This window comes from Electrona antarctica (genome assembly GCF_951216825.1).
Source record: "Electrona antarctica genome assembly, contig: scaffold_240, whole genome shotgun sequence".
Lineage (NCBI taxonomy): Eukaryota > Metazoa > Chordata > Actinopteri > Myctophiformes > Myctophidae > Electrona > Electrona antarctica.
Genome location: NW_027637404.1, coordinates 17,501 through 38,999, shown reverse-complemented (window position 1 = coordinate 38,999; position 21,499 = coordinate 17,501). Strand labels below are relative to the sequence as shown.

The 21,499-nt window shown below is 47.1% G+C and overlaps 1 protein-coding gene across 1 annotated transcript in view; it reads right to left on the bottom strand.

Annotated features, from left to right (window-relative positions):
- tle2b (TLE family member 2, transcriptional corepressor b) overlaps nucleotides 1–21,499 on the bottom strand; it is a gene marked incomplete at its 5' end in the record, with an annotated part of 110,024 nt that overhangs the window by 78,204 nt on the left and 10,321 nt on the right. Inside the window, one exon of the mRNA XM_079531793.1 lies at nucleotides 4,771–4,815. Coding sequence (XP_079387919.1) covers nucleotides 4,771–4,815 — 45 coding nt within the window. The remainder of the gene's footprint in view (nucleotides 1–4,770; nucleotides 4,816–21,499) is intronic.

The following is a 21,499-nucleotide window of genomic DNA, read 5'->3' as shown; positions in this document are numbered from 1 at the left end:
TTGAGGTCTGTCTGCTCAGGGGATCGATCAATCAATCAATCCATCCATCCATCCATCCATCCATACCTTTTACGGTGCATCTGAGTTTCCTTTCTGCTATCTTTTTTGTGTTCCCTCCACACCTCAGAGCCATGCTCCCAACAGATTGTTCCCTCCACACCTCAGAGCCATGCTCCCAACAGATTTCTTCTTTTGAATGTTGCTCGTGGTATGCGTGCCTGCAGGGCCCAGCAGGGCTGTGTTTGGATGTACGAGTGTTCTGTGTTTCCGAGTGGAACACGGAGGGGATTTAAAGTAGTTGCTTCTCAACCTATTTCTGGCTCAGGAAATAAAACAACGCTGACCTGCAACGCCCCTGCTCTGCTGCAACAGACACACTGGATACTGAACCGTGATCTAAGACATTAGCCTTTAAATCTGACTTGGTTCATTATTGGAGACATGGGGCCCCATTATTATTGGAGACATGGGGCCCCATTATTAGAGCAGGGAAAATAACTGGGATACCGCACACTGTCTTGTGCGGTATCCAGATTCCAGTTCTATCCTACTCTTCCAGATCATCTATCCGACACACCTGTTCCTCGTAGGTGTGCATAAGGACATTTTCCTTCTACCTCATTATTATTAAAATCTGACCCTGACATGATATAATGTGGGCATTGAAAGTGAGTGACAAAATTAATCAACACAGTATCCATTCCCATTATCCCCATCTCCAATTTTCCATACCTATGATTGATTACTTTGTCTACTTACTATTTGTATATTATCTTTGGTGAGAACCACATATAAGCCCTCCATGGGTTTCTTTTCTCACCTGCACATATGTCTCTTTTATTGATGTTACCAGCTTGTACAGCTTGTAACGGAAATGTCATCATGGGTTCCATTCCGTCAGAAGTAAACGTGCCATCAACGTGTGCTTAATCAAGAGGTGCAGACAATAAGCCACAAGTATTCAGACAGAAATCTGACGCCATGTTATTATTATATACAAACTGAACTGACACAAGCACTACCGTATGGGATTAGTGTCATAATCTCATCTTGACTATCATCATAGAGAGCCACTCTCAAAATATTCATGGTTGGCCCAGACGGTTAGCTCAACCGTCTGGGCACCTAGGCTGCCAAGCCAGCCTGACGGCGTGCCGCGGGCTCGACTCCCGATCCCGACGGCCTTTGCTGCGTGTCTTCCCCCATCTCTCTCCCCATTTCCTGTCAGTCTACTTTCAACCTATCATTAAAGGCAGAAAAAGCCAAAAACAATATCTTAAAAATATATATATATATATTCATGGTTCCCACTAACATCACCTATACAGCATCTTCTAACCCATTAGTATAAATTGTGAAAAGCCTTATGTGTTATCCTCCCCGGCGACGTTCGCTGTCCCCAGAGAGACAAGAGGCGACGTTCGCTGTCCTCAGAGAGACAAGAGGCGACGTTCGCCGTCCTCAGAGAGACAAGAGGCGATGTTCGCTATCCTCAGAGAGACAAGAGGCGACGTCCACTGTCCTCAGAGAGACAAGAGGTGACGTTCGCTGTCCTCAGAGAGACAAGAGGCGACGTTCGCTATCCTCAGAGAGACAAGAGGTGACGTCCACTGTCCTCAGAGAGACAAGAGGCGACGTCCACTGTCCTCAGAGAGACAAGAGGCGACGTCCACTGTCCTCAGAGAGACAAGCGGTGACGTCCACTGTCTCCAGAGAGACAAGCGGCGACGTCCACTGTCCTCAGAGAGACAAGAGGTGACGTCCACTGTCCTCAGAGAGACAAGAGGCGACGTCCACTGTCCTCAGAGAGACAAGAGGCGACGTCCACTGTCCTCAGAGAGACAAGAGGTGACGTCCACTGTCCCCAGAGAGACAAGAGGCGACGTCCACTGTCCCCAGAGAGACAAGAGGCGACGTCCACTGTCCTCAGAGAGACAAGAGGTGACGTCCACTGTCCCCAGAGAGACAAGAGGCGACGTCCACTGTCCCCAGAGAGACAAGAGGTGACGTCCACTGTCCCCAGAGAGACAAGAGGTGACGTCCGCTGTCCTCAGAGAGACAAGAGGCGACGTCCGCTGTCCTCAGAGAGACAAGAGGCGACGTCCACTGTCCTCAGAGAGACAAGAGGCGACGTCCGCTGTCCTCAGAGAGACAAGAGGCGACGTCCGCTGTCCTCAGAGAGACAAGAGGCGACGTCCGCTGTCCTCAGAGAGACAAGAGGCGACGTCCGCTGTCCTCAGAGAGACAAGAGGCGACGTCCGCTGTCCTCAGAGAGACAAGAGGCGACGTCCACTGTCCTCAGAGAGACAAGAGGCGACGTCCACTGTCCTCAGAGAGACAAGAGGCGACGTCCACTGTCCTCAGAGAGACAAGAGGCGACGTCCACTGTCCTCAGAGAGACAAGAGGCGACGTCCACTGTCCCCAGAGAGACAAGAGGCGACGTCCACTGTCCTCAGAGAGACAAGAGGTGACGTCCACTGTCCCCAGAGAGACAAGAGGCGACGTCCACTGTCCCCAGAGAGACAAGAGGTGACGTCCACTGTCCCCAGAGAGACAAGAGGTGACGTCCACTGTCCCCAGAGAGACAAGAGACGACATCAGCTGTCCTCAGAGAGACAAGAGGTGACGTCCACTGTCCTCAGAGAGACAAGAGGTGAAGTCCACTGTCCTCAGAGAGACAAGAGGCGACGTCCACTGTCCTCAGAGAGACAAGAGGCGACGTCCACTGTCCTCAGAGAGACGAGAGGCGGCGTCCGCTGTCCCCAGAGAGACAAGAGGCGACGTCCAAGAGACAAGAGGCGACGTCCAAGAGACAAGAGGCGACGTCCACTGTCCTCAGAGAGACAAGAGGCGACGTCCGCTGTCCTCAGAGAGACAAGAGGCGACGTCCGCTGCCCCCAGAGAGACAAGAGGCGACGTCCGCTGTCCTCAGAGAGACAAGAGGCGACGTCCGCTGTCCCCAGAGAGACAAGAGGCGACGTCCGCTGCCCCCAGAGAGACAAGAGGCGACGTCCGCTGTCCTCAGAGAGACAAGAGGCGACGTCCAAGAGACAAGAGGCGACGTCCAAGAGACAAGAGGCGACGTCCACTGTCCTCAGAGAGACAAGAGGCGACGTCCGCTGTCCTCAGAGAGACAAGAGGCGACGTCCGCTGTCCTCAGAGAGACAAGAGGCGACGTCCGCTGCCCCCAGAGAGACAAGAGGCGACGTCCACTGTCCTCAGAGAGACAAGAGGCGACGTCCACTGTCCTCAGAGAGACAAGAGGCGACGTCCACTGTCCTCAGAGAGACAAGAGGCGACGTCCACTGTCCCCAGAGAGACGAGAGGCGGCGTCCGCTGTCCCCAGAGAGACAAGAGGCGACGTCCAAGAGACAAGAGGCGACGTCCAAGAGACAAGAGGCGACGTCCACTGTCCTCAGAGAGACAAGAGGCGACGTCCGCTGTCCTCAGAGAGACAAGAGGCGACGTCCGCTGCCCCCAGAGAGACAAGAGGCGACGTCCGCTGTCCTCAGAGAGACAAGAGGCGACGTCCGCTGTCCCCAGAGAGACAAGAGGCGACGTCCGCTGCCCCCAGAGAGACAAGAGGCGACGTCCGCTGTCCTCAGAGAGACAAGAGGCGACGTCCAAGAGACAAGAGGCGACGTCCAAGAGACAAGAGGCGACGTCCACTGTCCTCAGAGAGACAAGAGGCGACGTCCGCTGTCCTCAGAGAGACAAGAGGCGACGTCCGCTGTCCTCAGAGAGACAAGAGGCGACGTCCGCTGCCCCCAGAGAGACAAGAGGCGACGTCCACTGTCCTCAGAGAGACAAGAGGCGACGTCCACTGTCCTCAGAGAGACAAGAGGCGACGTCCACTGTCCTCAGAGAGACAAGAGGCGACTTCCGCTGTCCTCAGAGAGACAAGAGGCGACGTCCAAGAGACAAGAGGCGACGTCCACTGTCCTCAGAGAGACAAGAGGCGACGTCCACTGTCCTCAGAGAGACAAGAGGCGACGTCCACTGTCCTCAGAGAGACAAGCGGCGACGTCCACTGCCCCCAGAGAGACAAGAGGCGACGTCCACTGTCCTCAGAGAGACAAGAGGCGACGTCCACTGTCCTCAGAGAGACAAGAGGCGACGTCCACTGTCCTCAGAGAGACAAGAGGCGACGTCCACTGTCCTCAGAGAGACAAGCGGCGACGTCCGCTGCCCCCAGAGAGACATGAGGCGACGTCCGCTGTCCTCAGAGAGACAAGCGGCGACGTCCACTGCCCCCAGAGAGACATGAGGCGACGTCCGCTGTCCTCAGAGAGACAAGAGGCGACGTCCACTGTCCTCAGAGAGACAAGAGGCTAACACCTTGAGGGATAATGTCGGTTAAGTGGATAATAAAACCATAACTCTGGCGTCCGTCTGTCTGTCCGCCCGATGTCTCTCTGTCTGTCACCTTGAAGACAAAATGACAGTCGAATACATAATGTCTGTCTGTCTGTCTGTCTGTCTGTCTGTCAACCTCCTAGCAGCAGTCTTTTGTTCCTCTCCGTGTGCCGTACGTGTGACTCGAGGAGTAATTATGGGAAATGACAAGCAGCTTGGCTGAGTGAGCACACTCCTCCTCGAGAGTGATCAGGGACACACGTATACGCGTGCACAGTCACGTGCATCTGCACACGCTAACATAAAACAAGTGGATAGAAATACTCACTCACACATAAACATTTATCTACTACAATCTATACACATATTTGCCAGAAGATAAATCCGGCTAAAAAGCAGTGTGTTTTCCTTACCTGCTTGTGCATCTCGATGTTGAGCCCATAAGACATCTCGTAGTACTGTAGGAACAAAAACACATTGTGGAGTTAGGCTACGGCATACTGGGCGTACTTAGCTTGCTTATGCCTAAATCGTAAATTAGTGGCAAATTAAAAAAAAAAAAAAAAAAAATAGAAATAAAAATAATAAAAGGAACTGTTTTGGACATACATGGTTTCCACCCGACAGCAATATACTGCACACCGACTACCCACTGTAAAATCCTGAGTGTTCATTTGAGCCGTCAGTAAGAATAGTCCACTAATTCAGAGCGTCCAGCCGACTGCAGACATTTAGTGGCACTAAATGTCTGCAGCCGGCTGGACGCAGTATGCATGTGTTTGTGTACTATCTGCGTGATTGAGAGGCATAGGGTGTGTGTGTGTGTGTGTGTGTGTGTGTGTGTGTGAATCTGTGTGAACAGTTAATGATGTATTTATGCCTCAGCATGAGTGAGAGTTAACGATTAGCGTCTAAGGGCGTGCGCAGGAGTCAGTGTGTGCCTGTGTGTGTGTGTGCGTGCGTGCGTGCGTGCGTGTGTGTGTGTGTGCGCGCGCGCACTATTACTATATGCGATACAGCAGCAAGTTGTGAGCTTGTAGATCAGCTATTTCCAGTGCAAGTGTAACAGGCACGCAACTAAGTATTACTCAAGCTTCAGGGTTAGGGTTGAAAACAGCAAAAGAATGGTAAATTATGTCCTCACAAGTATAGTAATACAGTGTGTGTGTGTGTGTGTGTGTGTGTGTGTGTGTGTGTGTGTGTGTGTGTGTGTGTGTGTGTGTGTGTGTGTGTGTGTGTGTGTGTGTGTGTGTGTGTGTGTGTGTGTGTGTGTGTGTGTGTGTGTGTGTACACTACAGTGTGTGCTGGTATATAGAAAAACAAGCCACAAAACTAGGTTAGCTACCTGAGGGCATGTGCTTGCACACGCACGCACGCACACACACGCACACGCACACACACACACACATGTTTGTGTACCCTACACAGTAAAATCCTCAATGATAATTTATCCATTTGTAACTCTAAAGAGTGTGCACATGTAACTAAACAGACCCGTAACACTGAGGATTTTACTGTGTGTGCGCGTGTGTGCATGTGTGCGTGTGCATGCGCGTGTGTGTGTGCGCGTGTGTGTGTGTGTGTGTGTGTACATCAGTCACAGTGGATCAGTCACAGTGACAAAGGCAACCTCAGCAGTCGCATGATCAGTGGTGATAAGTACATTTACTCTAGTAAATGACAAATACTGTGGCTGCGTATCTATGGATCTTCCACACGCTACTGAGTTCCCTAGCTGCACTAAGTGTAAGATGTATAAAGGGTAAAAATCCTTACAAGCTATCCCTCGTTGGTACAGTCGGTTACTAATCATTAATAAACGATAAAAACGATATAACATACAATACCAATACCATTTATATATAAATAAAATACAATACCATTTGGTGTTATTAAAGTGGGAAAATAATCTACCAAAGTTAAGCTTTAGAACTTTGTGTGATGAGTTCACATTTGGGCCATTTGAAAATCTGCAAGTAGCTCACCAATGTATAAAAGATGTTTATACATTTGAAAACTTGAAATGAGGCATTCGGCACAATGAGTACTTTTACTTGTGGTACTTAAAGTACATTTTGATGCCAATACTTTTGTACTTTCACTCAAGTACATTTTGAATTCCAGACTACTCCAGATACTTTTACTTAAGTAAAACAATTGAGTATTTTTTTCCAACAGCCCTCTCACTGATGAGAATCAAACATGACTCTACCACCCCTCTCTCTCTCTCTCCCTCCCTCTCTTTCTCTCTCTTATCGTTTCCGCTCCATCACTGTCTCCGTCGCTCATTTCACTGACTCCCTCCTCCTCCTCTCTCCATTTCCTCTCTCTCTCTCTCTCTGTCACATCGCTCTTTCGTTCTCTCCTCTCGCTCGTCCCATTTGGGCTCCATCTCTATTCATCAGCGTCCCATTCATTCCCTGTCTTGTTTTCATCCTATCACTGCCTTTCACTACTCATTTAGCTCTCCCTCCCTCTCTCTCTCTCTGTCTGTCTGTCTGTCTGTCTGTCTGTCTGTCTGTCTGTCTGTCTGTCTCCCCTCCATCGTCCTCTCTCTGTCTCTCTACGTCTATCTGTCCATCAGTCCATCAGTCCATGCATCTTTCCAGCTCTCTCTCTGTTCACACATGTTTGCACCATCACAGTAAAACCCTGTTAATGTAACTCAGGAGCTAAAGGCTCCGTTTGGGTCCATTTTAACTCAGAGGAGCTAAAGGCTCCGTTTGGGTCCATTTTAACTCAGAGGAGCTAAAGGCTCCGTTTGGGTCCATTTTAACTCAGAGGAGCTAAAGGCTCCGTTTGGGTCCATTTTATCTCAGAGGAGCTAAAGGCTCTGTTTGGGTCCATTTCACATGGAACCTACTCTTTCTAACTTCTCCGCCAAACGCGAGAAAGCTGTGAACTAGCTTTTAATCGCTTTTTGATCCGTTTCGATCGTTAGCTGATATTGCTACCGCAAACAACACTCTGGGAGACAAACACACAATGGCCGCGGCCATTTTGAAGATGCGCGCGCATCCACTTGCGTTCTCTGCTCTGTCTTCAGATGCCTGTATCTCGGAACTGACATTGAGGGGGCAAATTTGGCCCAGACAAGCGTTTTCAACGGCCTGTAGCAGGCGCTGTGATACTCGCGGTCCACTTTTTCCACCACCGACTGAGAGAACAACCACCAGTGATGTCAACACACACGGAATTGTTTCATAGTAAGATGCGATTACGGATATTTGGTTATTCAAAGTGTTACGCGCAGTTACTGGCAGTACGCTATCGATGGATTAATTAATGCTGGCGGTAATTGGGTTTTAACTCAGAGAAGTGGCTCCGTTTGGGTCCATTTTAACTCAGAGGAGTGACTCCGTTTGGGTCCATTTTAACTCAGGAGCTAAAGGCTCAGTTTGGGTCCATTTTTACACTCACTTAAATGAACACAGAGGATTTAGCTATCTCTCCTCTCTCTCTCTCTCTCTCTCCTCTTTTCACACCGTTATCTCTCTCGCTCACTTTAGTCTTCTGGTGAGACAGAATCATTATCGTCTCCTATTCATTTCTCTCTCTCTCTCTCTCTCTCTGTCTATCTCTCTCTCTCTCTGTCTCTCTGTCTCTCTCTCGAAATAGGACATTCTGCATAATGAGTACTTTCTACTTTTCGTACTTTAAGTACATTTTGATGCCAATACTTTTACGTTTTACTCAAGTACATTTTGAATTCCGGACTTCTACTTGTAACGGAGTATATTTTTTCATGCCTTACTGAGAAACTTAATGTATACATTTATGTGTCGGATCAATGAGTCTCAAAAACGGTATAATTATGCTGCTGTGTAACCCCAGCTTCAGTAGCACCAGGTATCGGTCTGCTTTATGGAAGCACTGGTATGAAAGTTTAGTGTAAAATTGATGTTTTTATGGGATAGGAGTGCTTCTTCTCTGTCTGTAGTGTTTTATGTTGTCTGTTTTTTATTGGACCCTGAGTCTGAACAAATAAAGTTGATTGATTGATATATCTACATTGTAGATATCAGCAACAAAATGTAATGACTACCTTTTATTTGTCACATAATTGTGTCAATGATTGTGGGTTAAGTCTAGCTTATACGCTCCACCACTTACTTGAAACGGAATTTCAAATTAACTCTTGGATTTAAACGGATCCTCAGGATTTTCACATAGTCTGACCATGGTTTCAATCTGCCCATGGTTAGACCCCTTTTGGTGTTAGCATTATGTTATGCTTTAGCTATTGAAAAATAGCAGATCTACAAGCTCATAGCGCGCCACCGAGTGGCTTGTAGGTCTGCTATTTTTGAAAAATCGAAGAACGACTGACATAGAAACATAGCTTTTTCAGAAAACTGTCAGGATGTAAAATACTTTTTTAGAAGGCTTCACCGTCTTGTTCAACGTCGAGTTTTGATCGATTCCCAGACAGTGATGGGAACAGCAACAGTATGTTCCAGATTGGTGCTTGTCTAAAGAGGATTGGTGGTGCTCAGACAGACGGCGTTGTTCAAATCCTCAGGATTTAAAACAACTAGCGTGTGAAAAGAGGCTGTAAGCTGACCGAGAGACGCAACATTAGCTAATACAACAACCAAGCACACCTTAAGACCGAGAGACGCAACATTAGCTAATACAACAACCAAGCACACCTTAAAACATTAGCTAATACAACAACCAAGCACACCTTAAAACATTAGCTAATACAACAACCAAGCACACCTTAAAACATTAGCTAATACAACAACCAAGCACACCTTAAAACATTAGCTAAAACAACAACCAAGCACACCTTAGAAGACATTAGCTAATACAACAACCAAGCACACCTTAAGACATTAGCTAATACAACAACCAAGCACACCTTAAAACATTAGCTAATACAACAACCAAGCACACCTTAAAACATTAGCTAATACAACAACCAAGCACACCTTAAAACATTAGCTAATACAACAACCAAGCACACCTTAAAACATTAGCTAATACAACAACCAAGCACACCTTAAAACATTAGCTAATACAACAACCAAGCACACCTTAAAACATTAGCTAATACAACAACCAAGCACACCTTAAAACATTAGCTAATACAACAACCAAGCACACCTTAAGACAGTGTTTCATAGCTAATACAACAACCAAGCACACCTTAAGACAGTGTTTCATAGCTAATACAACAACCAAGCACACCTTACGACAGTGTTTCATTAGCTAATACAACAACCAAGCACACCTTACGACAGTGTTTCAGGAGCCTAATACAACAACCAAGCACACCTTACGACAGTGTTTCAGGAGCCTAATACAACAACCAAGCACACCTTACGACAGTGTTTCAGGAGCCTAATACAACAACCAAGCACACCTTACGACAGTGTTTCAGGAGCCTAATACAACAACCAAGCACACCTTACGACAGTGTTTCATGAGCCTAATACAACAACCAAGCACACCTTACGACAGTGTTTCATGAGCCTAAGATTTAAAGGCTGTTATACGTTGAGTAATAAGCAAGCCAGTATGTCGGTTGGCATGGTTGCCTAAAAAGAGTTATTCCACACGTGTGCAATAGTAACTACGATTATGATCAAAAACAAAGTCTATCTACAGCATGACACACGGCTCCATATTTGGGCAAAACGTTCAGCCCGATTCAACCGCCGTCATTCACTGCCTAGAGACGTCTTAGCTCTGAAAGACTAGCCCAAATGTTGACAATCTGAGCCACCGTGAACGTCCTCGTGTAGATGGCCATCTCGTCCAGAGCCACGCTATATCAAATGATCTGTTGAAGTCTTCAGAAGAACAAGTGCAGTAGTGCAGTTACAGTTGGTTTGATCAGTGCATGTAGCCCATTAGACTTCTCTCACATCACCCATCTGTAGTATCTCCTCAAATGTCTTTGTACTTTTGGCCTTTGCTCATGCCTATTAGTTATATCTGTCTGTCACAAATTAATGACTATATAGCCTAGGGCAGGGCCTATCAAAAAACTAACCGCCACTGCATAGATAGATCCCACAGTAATAATACATACAAATATAGATAGATATATATAGATATTGCCGTATCAATATATCATTGTGGCTCAAGAGGTAGAGCAGGTCGTCCAATGATCCATGGGTCGGCGGTTCGAATCCCGGCTCCTCCTGGCTACATGTCGAAGTGTCCTTGGGCAAGACACTGAACCCCAAATTGCTCCCGATGTGCTGGCTGGTACCTTGCATGGCTTCCGCCGCAATCGGTGTATGAATGTGTGTGTGAATGGGTGAATGTAATGCACAATCTATGTAAAGCGCCTTGGATAAAGGCGCTATATAAATGCACCATTTACCATTTAATATGGATATTTGATACATGAGTGTGCTCTGGTCTGTCTCTTGATTACTTCTCCTTCACACACGCGCGAACGCACAATTGCACCCACGCACGCAATGCACGTGGGTCTGACACTTTAGTCCTCCATTCCTCTGCCCTATATCATCTCTATACTGTGTCTCTATATTGCACGCACAACACATGATATGTCTGGAGCAGATTACACACGGCATGTGGCGTGTGTGTGCATTTGCGCATGCATGTAACGCGCGCGTGTGTGTGTGTGTGTGTGTGTGTGTGTGTGTGTGTGTGTGCGCGTGTGTGTGTGCGTGAGTGCTGAGCCCAGCAGAGTGGCCCTAAGCCCCTGAGGTCGCCTACAGTACAAAGAATATGCAGCAACGCCCACCCAGAGATATATGTCGATATACAGATGATACAGACAGAAGACAGACTCACACACTTTATAACACTTTTAAAGGATCATAACGGTGCTCTGGCATGTTCAGCCCACTGACTGACTCACGGTAAACTTTTTGTTTGTTTTTGTTTGTTTTTTTGTGGCTTTCACCTTTATTTTATATATTTTTTCTTATGGAGGGATAGACAGTAGGCCGACAGGAAATGGGGAGAGAGAGATGGGGGGGATAACATGCAGTAAAGGCCGTCGGGATCGGGAGTCGAACCCGCGGCACACTGCCAGACTGGATTACCAGCCAAGCAAGGTGCCTGGACCGCTGAGCCACAGCCCAGGCCACGGTAAACTTACATTACTGCCAACCATTTTCCAAAGCATAATCATCTCGCACTATTATTTGTCAAACTTATACGTCAATGTCGCGTCTTAATGCATTTTAAAGTGCGGATTGATTCGAAAAGTCTAGCCCAAAATATCCCCTTGATCTACGTATGAAGGAAATTCTAATATCTCACCAACGTACGCCACCAACTCTTTTATTCAGGTAAGTTTGTTATTGCTTCAATGAAAATGTACTAATATAAATTAATAAAGCCATTAACAAGAACATGGAAAATGATTATGTATGATGAGCAACACTGTGATGAAAATAAAACAAAAAAGTGTGTGTGTGTGTGTGTGTGTGTGTGTGCGCGCGTGTGTGCGTGCGTGCCCGCGCGTGCATGCATGCGTGCGTGTGTGATGGGGGGTACTGTGATGACTGACAAGGCCAGACACACCTATCATTTACTCGCACTCGCGACTATAAATAGATGTGCGTTAACGGTAACATGTAATCAGGAGCATGTGTGTGAATGAAAGCTATTACCTGTTTCTTCTCTCAACAAAACAATCTCTTAAAACATATACGAAGCATTTCCAATACTCATTTCTACATCGATGCCAGATGCAATCTCTCTTCTCTCTCACAGGATGACATGACACACACACACACACACACACACACACACACACACACACACACACACACACACACACACACACACACACACACACACACACACACACACACACACACACACACACACACACACACACACACACACACACACACACACACACACACACACACACACACACACGCTACGCTGCGCTGCCCACGTTGCCCCGCCCCCTCTCGTTCATTCAGGAATCAATCAAGAAAAACCGAGAGCATCAGTGCATCTCCTCCACTCTCCGTTAGCTCCATATTGGCTCATTAAAGACGGCACATTTGCATCTGAGGCACAGGAACGAGGAAAAGGCAAATGTATGAAAGACAAGCAATGCTACAGAGCGCTGCTAATATAACAAAGTGTGCTAATGCAACATATGTAGCAATGTACTCCCAAGGACCAACGTCTGTGTGTGTGTGTGTGGGTGTGTGGTGTGTGGTGTGTGTGTGTGTGTGTGTGCACGCGCACACACGTGCGTGCGTGGGTGTGTGTCAGAGGGCACTAGTATCTTTGTCCATGATGTAGCATACAGCCCCTTGTTTGTCTGACAATGTCCGTCATTGTCCAATGGACCTTCTCCTTACTCACACCCACTAGTCACAGCAAGAGAGGTAGAGAGAATTAAAAATAAAAATATGTCTCTGTATCACGGACAGGATGTGTCAGAGTGAGAAAAATAACCACTGGATGATTTTTGAGGAACGAACAGGGTGAGCATTCATGAATAAGAGCGTTGACCACTTCCGATACAGCAAAGATAGCCGTATCTACAAGTTTGCGACATACATCTCTACAGTAGATCTGCTATTTTGGGCACGTTGGCCTATTTTTGCAGAATCAATGTACATGTGATTATGCCCCCGTTCAAAAATAGCCCAATTTTTTTTGTGAAAATGCTCACCAATGACGACATGCCCCGCAAAATAGGGAAGCCATGTTGGAAGTGGTTCAGTGAGAGAAAAAAGTATCTTCTGTTGTAATGAATTTGGCAATCAGTCACCAGAGCATCTCATCATGACTAAATGGGCCAATCAAGGCCTTCTTCTTTGCCCAAAAACAAATAAGTGGTTCAAGGAAATCACAATAAAAAAAGATAATCTTGAAATGTGTTAAAATTCCTCTCCTCACACAATTCTGAAAGAGCCAACATTTCAGAATGCCAGTCACAATTACACAATTACTGTTCTAGTCGCACGTATCACATAGGCCTGTCACAATGAATACATATTTGCCTAATTGCAATTATTTGAGATAATCACAATTATTTGTATAGCTTAGAACACGTCACTTTGTGACATGTTGTACGTTTGTAGATCAACTATTTCAGCTATTTTGTAAAAACAAATGTGCAAAGAAGAAAATGAAAAAAAATATTAAAGGTGACAGTGATTTATCTGTATATTTAAGTTATTTGTCATATCTGCCCTGTGCAATTTGCAATTACGAAGCCTAAAAGCCAAACAGAAATAGAAATCGCAACAATCCAATGTTCAATGCAAAAAAAACACAATGAAATCGGTAATCGCAATTATTTGTGCATGTGACAATCGTCTCCTTCAATGTGTAATCATCAACGGCCCTGGTAACAAACAAACCATGTTATGCCCAGGTTGTTATTAACCTGACTCCGCCAGATGGGGCAGCAGAGAGTACACTGGGTTCCCCGGGAACCCAGTGTACTCTCTGCTGCCCCATCTGGTGGAGTCAGTTTAGGTTGTTATGCCCGGCCAGTGAAATGAGGCTGCAGTGTAATCTGTGTTTATCACATCATCCTGTACTGTTCCACTCTTCTGAACATGCCTCTACACTGAAAGATCCTGTATGTTGTACACTTAAGCCCCAAGAGCGTACAAATGGAACCAAATGGACCCCCTCCTAGGCCATTTGGAACTCTGGGGAGGTGTATGATAATTGATAATGTAATAATAATGTAAATAGGGCTGAAGTGGTTCATGTATATTCTGTAATAATAATCCAAATATATACAAATAGAAACTAAAGTTTTCAAATACATTTAGTGGAGTAAAAGTACAATATTTGGATCTGAGATGTATATATAGGCCTAGTGGAGTAGAAGTAAAAGTATTGGAAATACTCAAGTAAAGTACACACACCTCAGAAATGTAATTAGGTAAATGTACTTAGTTACTTTCCACCACTGTGTCTCTCACCCGCCACCGCCACAGTGTCTCTCTCTCTCTCTCTCTCTCTCTATCTCTCTCTCTCTCTCTCTCCCCCCCTCTCTCTCTCTCTCCCTCTCTCTCTCTCCTGCGAAGGATATCTGGCAGACTTTAAAATGAGCTTTAGGAAGTGGGTCTAATCCAAGGTGATTTAGTTAAATGGGACGAGGGTGTGTGTGTGTGTGTGTGTGTGTGTGTGTGTGTGTGTGTGTGCACGTGCGCATGTCTCTCTGACTTTGTGTGTTCAAACACGTATTTGTGTGTGCGCGTCTGTGTGTGTGCACATGTTGACAACAAATGCATTGTTCATCAGTGTCCCACGGGTGAGCTTGTCTCTTTCATCTGCTCGCTGACTCGCGCACACACACACACACACACACGCACACGCACACGCACACACACACACACACACACACACACACACACACACACACACACACACACAGCCACAGCCACTCTGACACCAACATAACGTTAAAACATTCATTAGCGAGCCGTACTAAGCCACATTAGAGGTGAGGTTAGCTGAGGGTAGCATCGTGTGCTGACTCCTAACTCCTGCATGCTGCGGAGTGATAAAAAATACTATCTCTCACGGCAGACGTTCCTACACGCTTTGGTCTCCTCTTACGTTGGGTTTCATCAGAGAGAGGGGGGGGGGGGGGAGAGAGAGAGAGAGAGAGAGAGAGAGAGAGAGAGATGATTGAATGGGAGTGACCTTGACTTTGAAGGGTTTATTTCTGTATATTTTTCTCATAAACACACACCTGCCTGAGCGAGAGCAAGTTGATCCTCCCATGGCATTGTTAGTTGGCTCTTTGTGCCCCATCTTCATCTTCCCAGACGCTTCAGACACAAGTGTTGCCAGATTGTGTGAGAGAAATGAGCAACCAGGTCTATAAAAACAAGCCCAAAAGAAGCGATGCAACGCGTTGTGAACTTGTAGATTTACTATTTAAAAGAATAATTATAATCCTGGAAATGGAATGTTTTTGAAACATTTTTACAACAAACAAATCTGGTATGGGGGTCCCTTGGACACACACATTAATGTGGGGGTCCTTAACATGGAAACATGTGAGAATCACTGCATTGAACAACATTAGGAAACAAATAAGCATCTACTTTAGAAACAAGCCACAAAAAACAACTACACTTTAGAAACAAGCCCAGAAAATCTTGAAGTTGCTTATAACCACGACATGGCAACACGGTTCAGACAGGTTATGGACCTGCGCGTTTGAGTAAATGGTCACGCCCCCCCTCGAGACTTTCCCTACTTGCGGGACTCTGGGGGACGAGGATTTACTATTCTGTCCATATCGGGGTAGCAACTCGAACGGGGCTGAGTCGACTAAGCGAACTTCGCTACTTTCGACACGACAACTTGCGCGCTCGGTGGTGTCCCTCGTGGCTCAAGTTTGCAGTCTAAAACTGTACTTTATCCCCTACTACTAGTAGGAGGGAACCAGCTCAGTGTCCTTGTGGTTAGAGTGTCCGCCCTGAGACTGAGAGTTTGGGGTTCGATCCCCGGCCGGGTCATACCAAAGACTCTAAAAATGGGACCCAATGCCTTGGCACTCAGCATCAAGAGTTGGATTGGGGGTAAGTCCCTGCGACATACTAGCGTCATGTCCAGGGGGTGTACTTGTTGCTGCCTCACGCTACAGAAACCGGAGATTGGCTCGGCAAGGCTTACTTACTATAGTAGGAGTTGGGGCGTGGCCATTTACTCAAACGCCAAGGGGATTCCACACTCGCGTTAGGGACGGGCACAATCCTTCCCTACATCTGGCCTACGGTTAATGGGCTCTATGCACACACGCCATTTTGGAAATAATTTGGGCCCCTTCCCTATACTTCACAGGTGTTACCGCTATGATGCTAATGGAGGCTCTGTTCCATTCTGGTCAAACACAGTCAGGGTGCTGCTATTGTGCATGTTGGCTCACTGGCAACACTCTGCTATAACCAGTGGGTCTCACAGTGTCCTTGAGTGGGTCCCAAATGGACCATATAAGGGTGTGTAACTCTTGAGAGTATACAAATGGAACCAAGTAGACCCGTAAAGGCTTCCATTTGAGTTATGGGGGTCCTTGAAAATAAAAAGTTTGAGAACCACTGCACGCTACATGGAACAGAGCCTTAATTAGTATCATCGTGTATACCGGTATTCGTATACGTCTCTAATTGTTTTGATGAATTGAAAATGGTGGGCCCTATTGTAAACAAGTGTAATGCGTTATGGTGTCGTCCACTCACAGTTAACAGTTGTTGTATTGAGTTATATAGCGCCTTTATCCAAGGCGCTTTACATAGATTGTGCATCAATTCACCCATTCACACACACATTCATACACCGATGGCGGCAGAAACCATGCAAGGCACTAGCCAGCACATCAGGAGCAATTTGGGGTTCAGTGTCTTGCTCAAGGACACTTTGACACTAACTCTGGGGGAGCCCGGGTTCGAACAGGCGACCTTGCAGTTGCCATCCAGCCACTCCGAGCCACTGCCGCCCGAAGTAGGGAAGCTGCCCGGAAGTATAGCAAGAGTTATTCTGTGTGCATATATAATATATAGCGGCCATATGCACACAGATACAGCCCATTCCCCCTGACACCTTCCAACCGGTGGCGGGGTGGCGTTTAGCTTAGCGAGGAGCAATCTCCTTTCAAATACTCTGTCCCTCATCCTTTTTCCTCCATCTCACTCCGCTCTCAGCCCCCCCTCCATGCACGCACGCACACACGCACGCACACGCACACACACACACACACACACACACACAGTAAAATCTTTAAGTCTGAGTGTGTACAAATGGAAACAAATGGACCCGTAAAAGGGTTCATTTGGTTACATTACATTTTGTACACTCTCCGACCTGAACGAACGCTCAGGATTTCACTGTGTACTGTCTCCATTTCTTCTCCCTTTTGTTCTTTCACTCTCTCTCTCTCTCTGCCAACGTCCTTGTTCACTCTCTTTTCCTCTGTTGTCTCCATTTCTCTCTCTCTCTCCCTGTTCTCCCTGCCAATGCCCTTGTGCCCTCCCTCTCTCATATTTCTCTTTCATCTCTGCGTCTCTCTCTCCACCCCCTCTGTCGCTCTCTCTCTCTCCATCTCTCCCTCTTTCTCTCTCTCCACCCTCTCTGTCGCTCTCCCTCTCTCTCTCTCTCCACCCTCTCTGTCGCTCTCCCTCTCTCTCTCTCTCCACCCTCTCTGTCGCTCTCCCTCTCTCTCTCTCTCTCCACCCTCTCCGTCTCTCTCTCTCCATCTCTTCCTCTTTCTCTCTCTCCACCCTCTCTGTCGCTCTCCCTCTTTCTCTCTCTCCACCCTCTCTGTCGCTCTCCCTCTTTCTCTCTCTCCACCCTCTGTCGCTCTCCCTCTTTCTCTCTCTCCACCCTCTCTGTCGCTCTCTCTCTCTCCATCTCTCCCTCTTTCTCTCTCTCCACCCTCTCTGTCGCTCTCCCTCTTTCTCTCTCTCCACCCTCTCTGTCGCTCTCCCTCTTTCTCTCTCTCCACCCTCTGTCGCTCTCCCTCTTTCTCTCTCTCCACCCTCTCTGTCGCTCTCTCTCTCTCCATCTCTCCCTCTTTCTCTCTCTCCACCCTCTCTGTCGCTCTCCCTCTTTCTCTCTCTCCACCCTCTCTGTCGCTCTCCCTCTCTCTCTCTCTCCACCCTCTCTGTCGCTCTCCCTCTCTCTCTCTCTCCACCCTCTCTGTCTCTCTCTCTCTGACTGTAATGTTCCTGAAGAGAGCACAGTGTGTCAGGCTGAATCAGACAGATGAGCCGGGAGTGGAGTGAGAGGCTGAGAGCACGCCATTAATCCGCGCACGCACGCACGCACGCACGCACGCACGCACGCACGCACGCACGCACACCCTCCTATACCCGAGGGGCTGTAGTGAGCCGACTCACACAGACACACATACAGCGATATGTGCACATGCTCGCAGTGTAACAACAAATGACCGCATGGGTGGTCATTAAAACCGAAGCCCCGTGGAGGGTCTCTACCTCAAAACACACAGACGTGCACGCACACAGACACACTGCACGCGCACGCACAGACGCACGCATACACACAGACGCTACAGGCAACAGAGAGCTTTAAATATGATTTCTGAGAGCTGTCACTCCAATTATGACAGACAAGCCATATATGATAGACAGGTCACAATATGGGAGACAGGTCGCTATACTGTAAATGATAGACAGATTCCCAGAATCAGATCAAATAAGGGCTTAAATTCATTTCGCTCCTATGCCCCTAAAATGTGTTAGAAATGTCAATCCCTAGACTCCTTCAAAACCACTCTCAAAGAGCACCTACTGTACGGGCGGTTGCAAATTCGAAACTGTAGTACCCCCCCCCCCCCCCTTCAATTGTTATACTGTAAACGTTTTCGCTTTTTCCTAACTGTGTATATGATGATTTCTTGTTTTCGCGAACGAAGGTCGCAGTTCGCTATGGAATCGTGCATTTCCAGTCAGTGTGTTGGTCGGGCACCATATGTGGTGCCCAGGTCTCGTGACATCATCAGGGATGGAGATGTGGAGACCCTGATGTCATGGTAAATGCGACCTGCTGTCGTAGTTAAGCCCATATATGGAGATCCCTGATGTCATCAATATTGGCCCGCAACTCTACATCTGACCTCAAACCAATAGATCTCCATATATGGATATATGGATGTTGATCCTTCCCCATCCATCCTTCCTCTTCGATGTCTCCCTTTTGACTTATACCTGTCCATTCAAATTTCAAACTCTAGACGGGCCTGCCCTGCCCCAATGTTATTAGTGCAGCCCTGCCCAGCAGCCGGCGAAAACTAGAGTACTCAACAGCCCTGAAAATTAAGGCCCGGCCCTACCTGGGCCCTCTCTTCAAACCCTGTACCCTCAAGAGAATGTCCCCGCTACCACCCTTAGATCTCCATATACTGTATGGAGCTGACCTGTTCTGACATTACATATGTTGATCTGACCTCATCAAACCCTGTAAACTCAAGACATGCTCCTAATATGGCCAGTACAGAATTCATTCCATGTTGATCTGACCCCCCCCCATGCCAAAGCGCCAGCGTCTGCCCAGCAGTCTGCCGTCAACGAGGCAGATGCGTGCACGAAGCGAGAAGCGAGCCTCGGGCGTCTTACTGATTATTAGGGCTGTATCCTTGACAGCAAATCGACAGACGAAAGTATGGCATCAAAGGTGATCAAAAATGTAAACATTTGGGGCAGAATTTCCTCTTTCGTCAACAAAAGTGCTCTCAGGACTCTGGCGGGAGCCCTCGTCCAACGCCACTCTCACCAGAATAGATATGTGGACAATACCTTCACGTTAACAGCCGTTTGAATTGGTTAAAAGTGTAGTACAAAATGAACAGAGGGCCACAGAAGTGGAAGAGGAAATATTGCAATATTACACTTATTTCAGCTCTTTCAGTGGACACTGGACAGGCCATCATCAGATGTACTGATCCCATGGAAGCACAAGGGTAATTGTGAAGCACTACTCTGGCTCTGTTTACTGGACTCGAACACGGGCAGCACTTCACGCAGCAGTCACTCGTCGGCGGCACAAGTTGACGGGTTCGCTTGAGTTTGACTTGTGCAATCGGTGCAGCTGGCTGGCACCGACTCACTAAGAGGTGGGTCCACAGTGTTTCATATTGTCATTATTTTATTAGCAGGCGGTGCGCCCGTCCCAGTCTATGTGCTTCTCCAAATAAAGGTGAAGAGGGAGGCGTGTGTTTGCCAGTTAAAGCTGGCTGTGTCATTAGGCAACCTTCTTGCACAATGTCAGCGAAATATTTCTGACGGCACGTCCACCGTGACAGCTCTTTATAGACTCACTATACTAGCCCAGTGGTTCCACAACCTTTTCATGTTCATGGACCCCCAAAATGATACTCATTAACCCATGGACCCCCATTAGAAAATATATGCCAAGGAGCCCCCATAAGAGAAGATTCTTGCGGCTCTAGCAGTGATTTTCAATCATTTTCATTTCAAGGGCCGCCGGTTTGACCTGAATTAGGCTACGATCCCCCATTTAATGGCATCTACAGTATCATTGGGACCCCAATGTGTAAAATCAAAGTTAATTTAACTCTGAGAGTGTATTTGGTTCCATTTGTACACTCTCAGAGTTACAGAACATAAGGGTCCTAACTATCATTTCTCTGGGGACCCCCTGGAACTCCCTCAAGGACGCCTGGGGGTCCCCGGACCCCACTTTGGGAACCACTGTACTAGACAATCCTGACACTGACGGGATATTTAGTTGGGTTGTTAGATGCCAAAAGCACCAGTTTAGCATCCTCAAACGGGAGGCCACTGTCTCATGGTGACACCTCATGGTTTCTCTGCCTCTAACTAGGCATGGAACAATATAATCGTAAATTGACTAAAATCAATTAAAACTGGTGGAAATTTAAAATGAGATTAGAGATCGCAATTTGAATCGTGATGCGTAAAATAAAAGGAAATACTAGATTTGTGTAAGAGAAATAAAAATAAAAACAAATACGTCTGGAAAAATAAGTTTGTGTTAAAATAGGGAACAATCGTATGGTGAACCTAGCATGGTGATTGGAATGGTATTGTGAGTTGAGTGAATCATTACATGCCTACTCCTAACTGCATGTGTGGTCCTGTTTCCACTTCCTTTACTCCTACCAGATTTAACCCAAGGGAAACGGGTGCATGCAATGCTGGAAAGCCTGACCTCCCATGGTAAAGCCTGACCACCATACCACTGTATGTGTATGTGGCAGAGATGTCTACCTCCCATGGTAAAGCCTGACCACCATACCACTGTATGTGTATGTGGCAGACATGTCTATACCTCCCATGGTAAAGCCTGACCACCACCATACCACTGTATGTGGTGGTAAAGCCTGATCACCATACCACTGTATGTGCATGTGGCAGAGATGTCTACCTCCCATGGTAAAGCCTGACCACCATACCACTGTATGTGCATGTGGCAGAGATGTCTATACCTCCCATGGTAAAGCCTGACCACCACCATACCACTGTATGTGCATGTGGCAGAGATGTCTATACCTCCCATGGTAAAGCCTGACCACCATACCACTGTATGTGCATGTGGCAGAGATGTCTACCTCCCATGGTAAAGCCTGACCACCACCATACCACTGTATGTACATGTGGCAGACATGTCTACCTCCCATGGTAAAGCCTGACCACCACCATACCACTG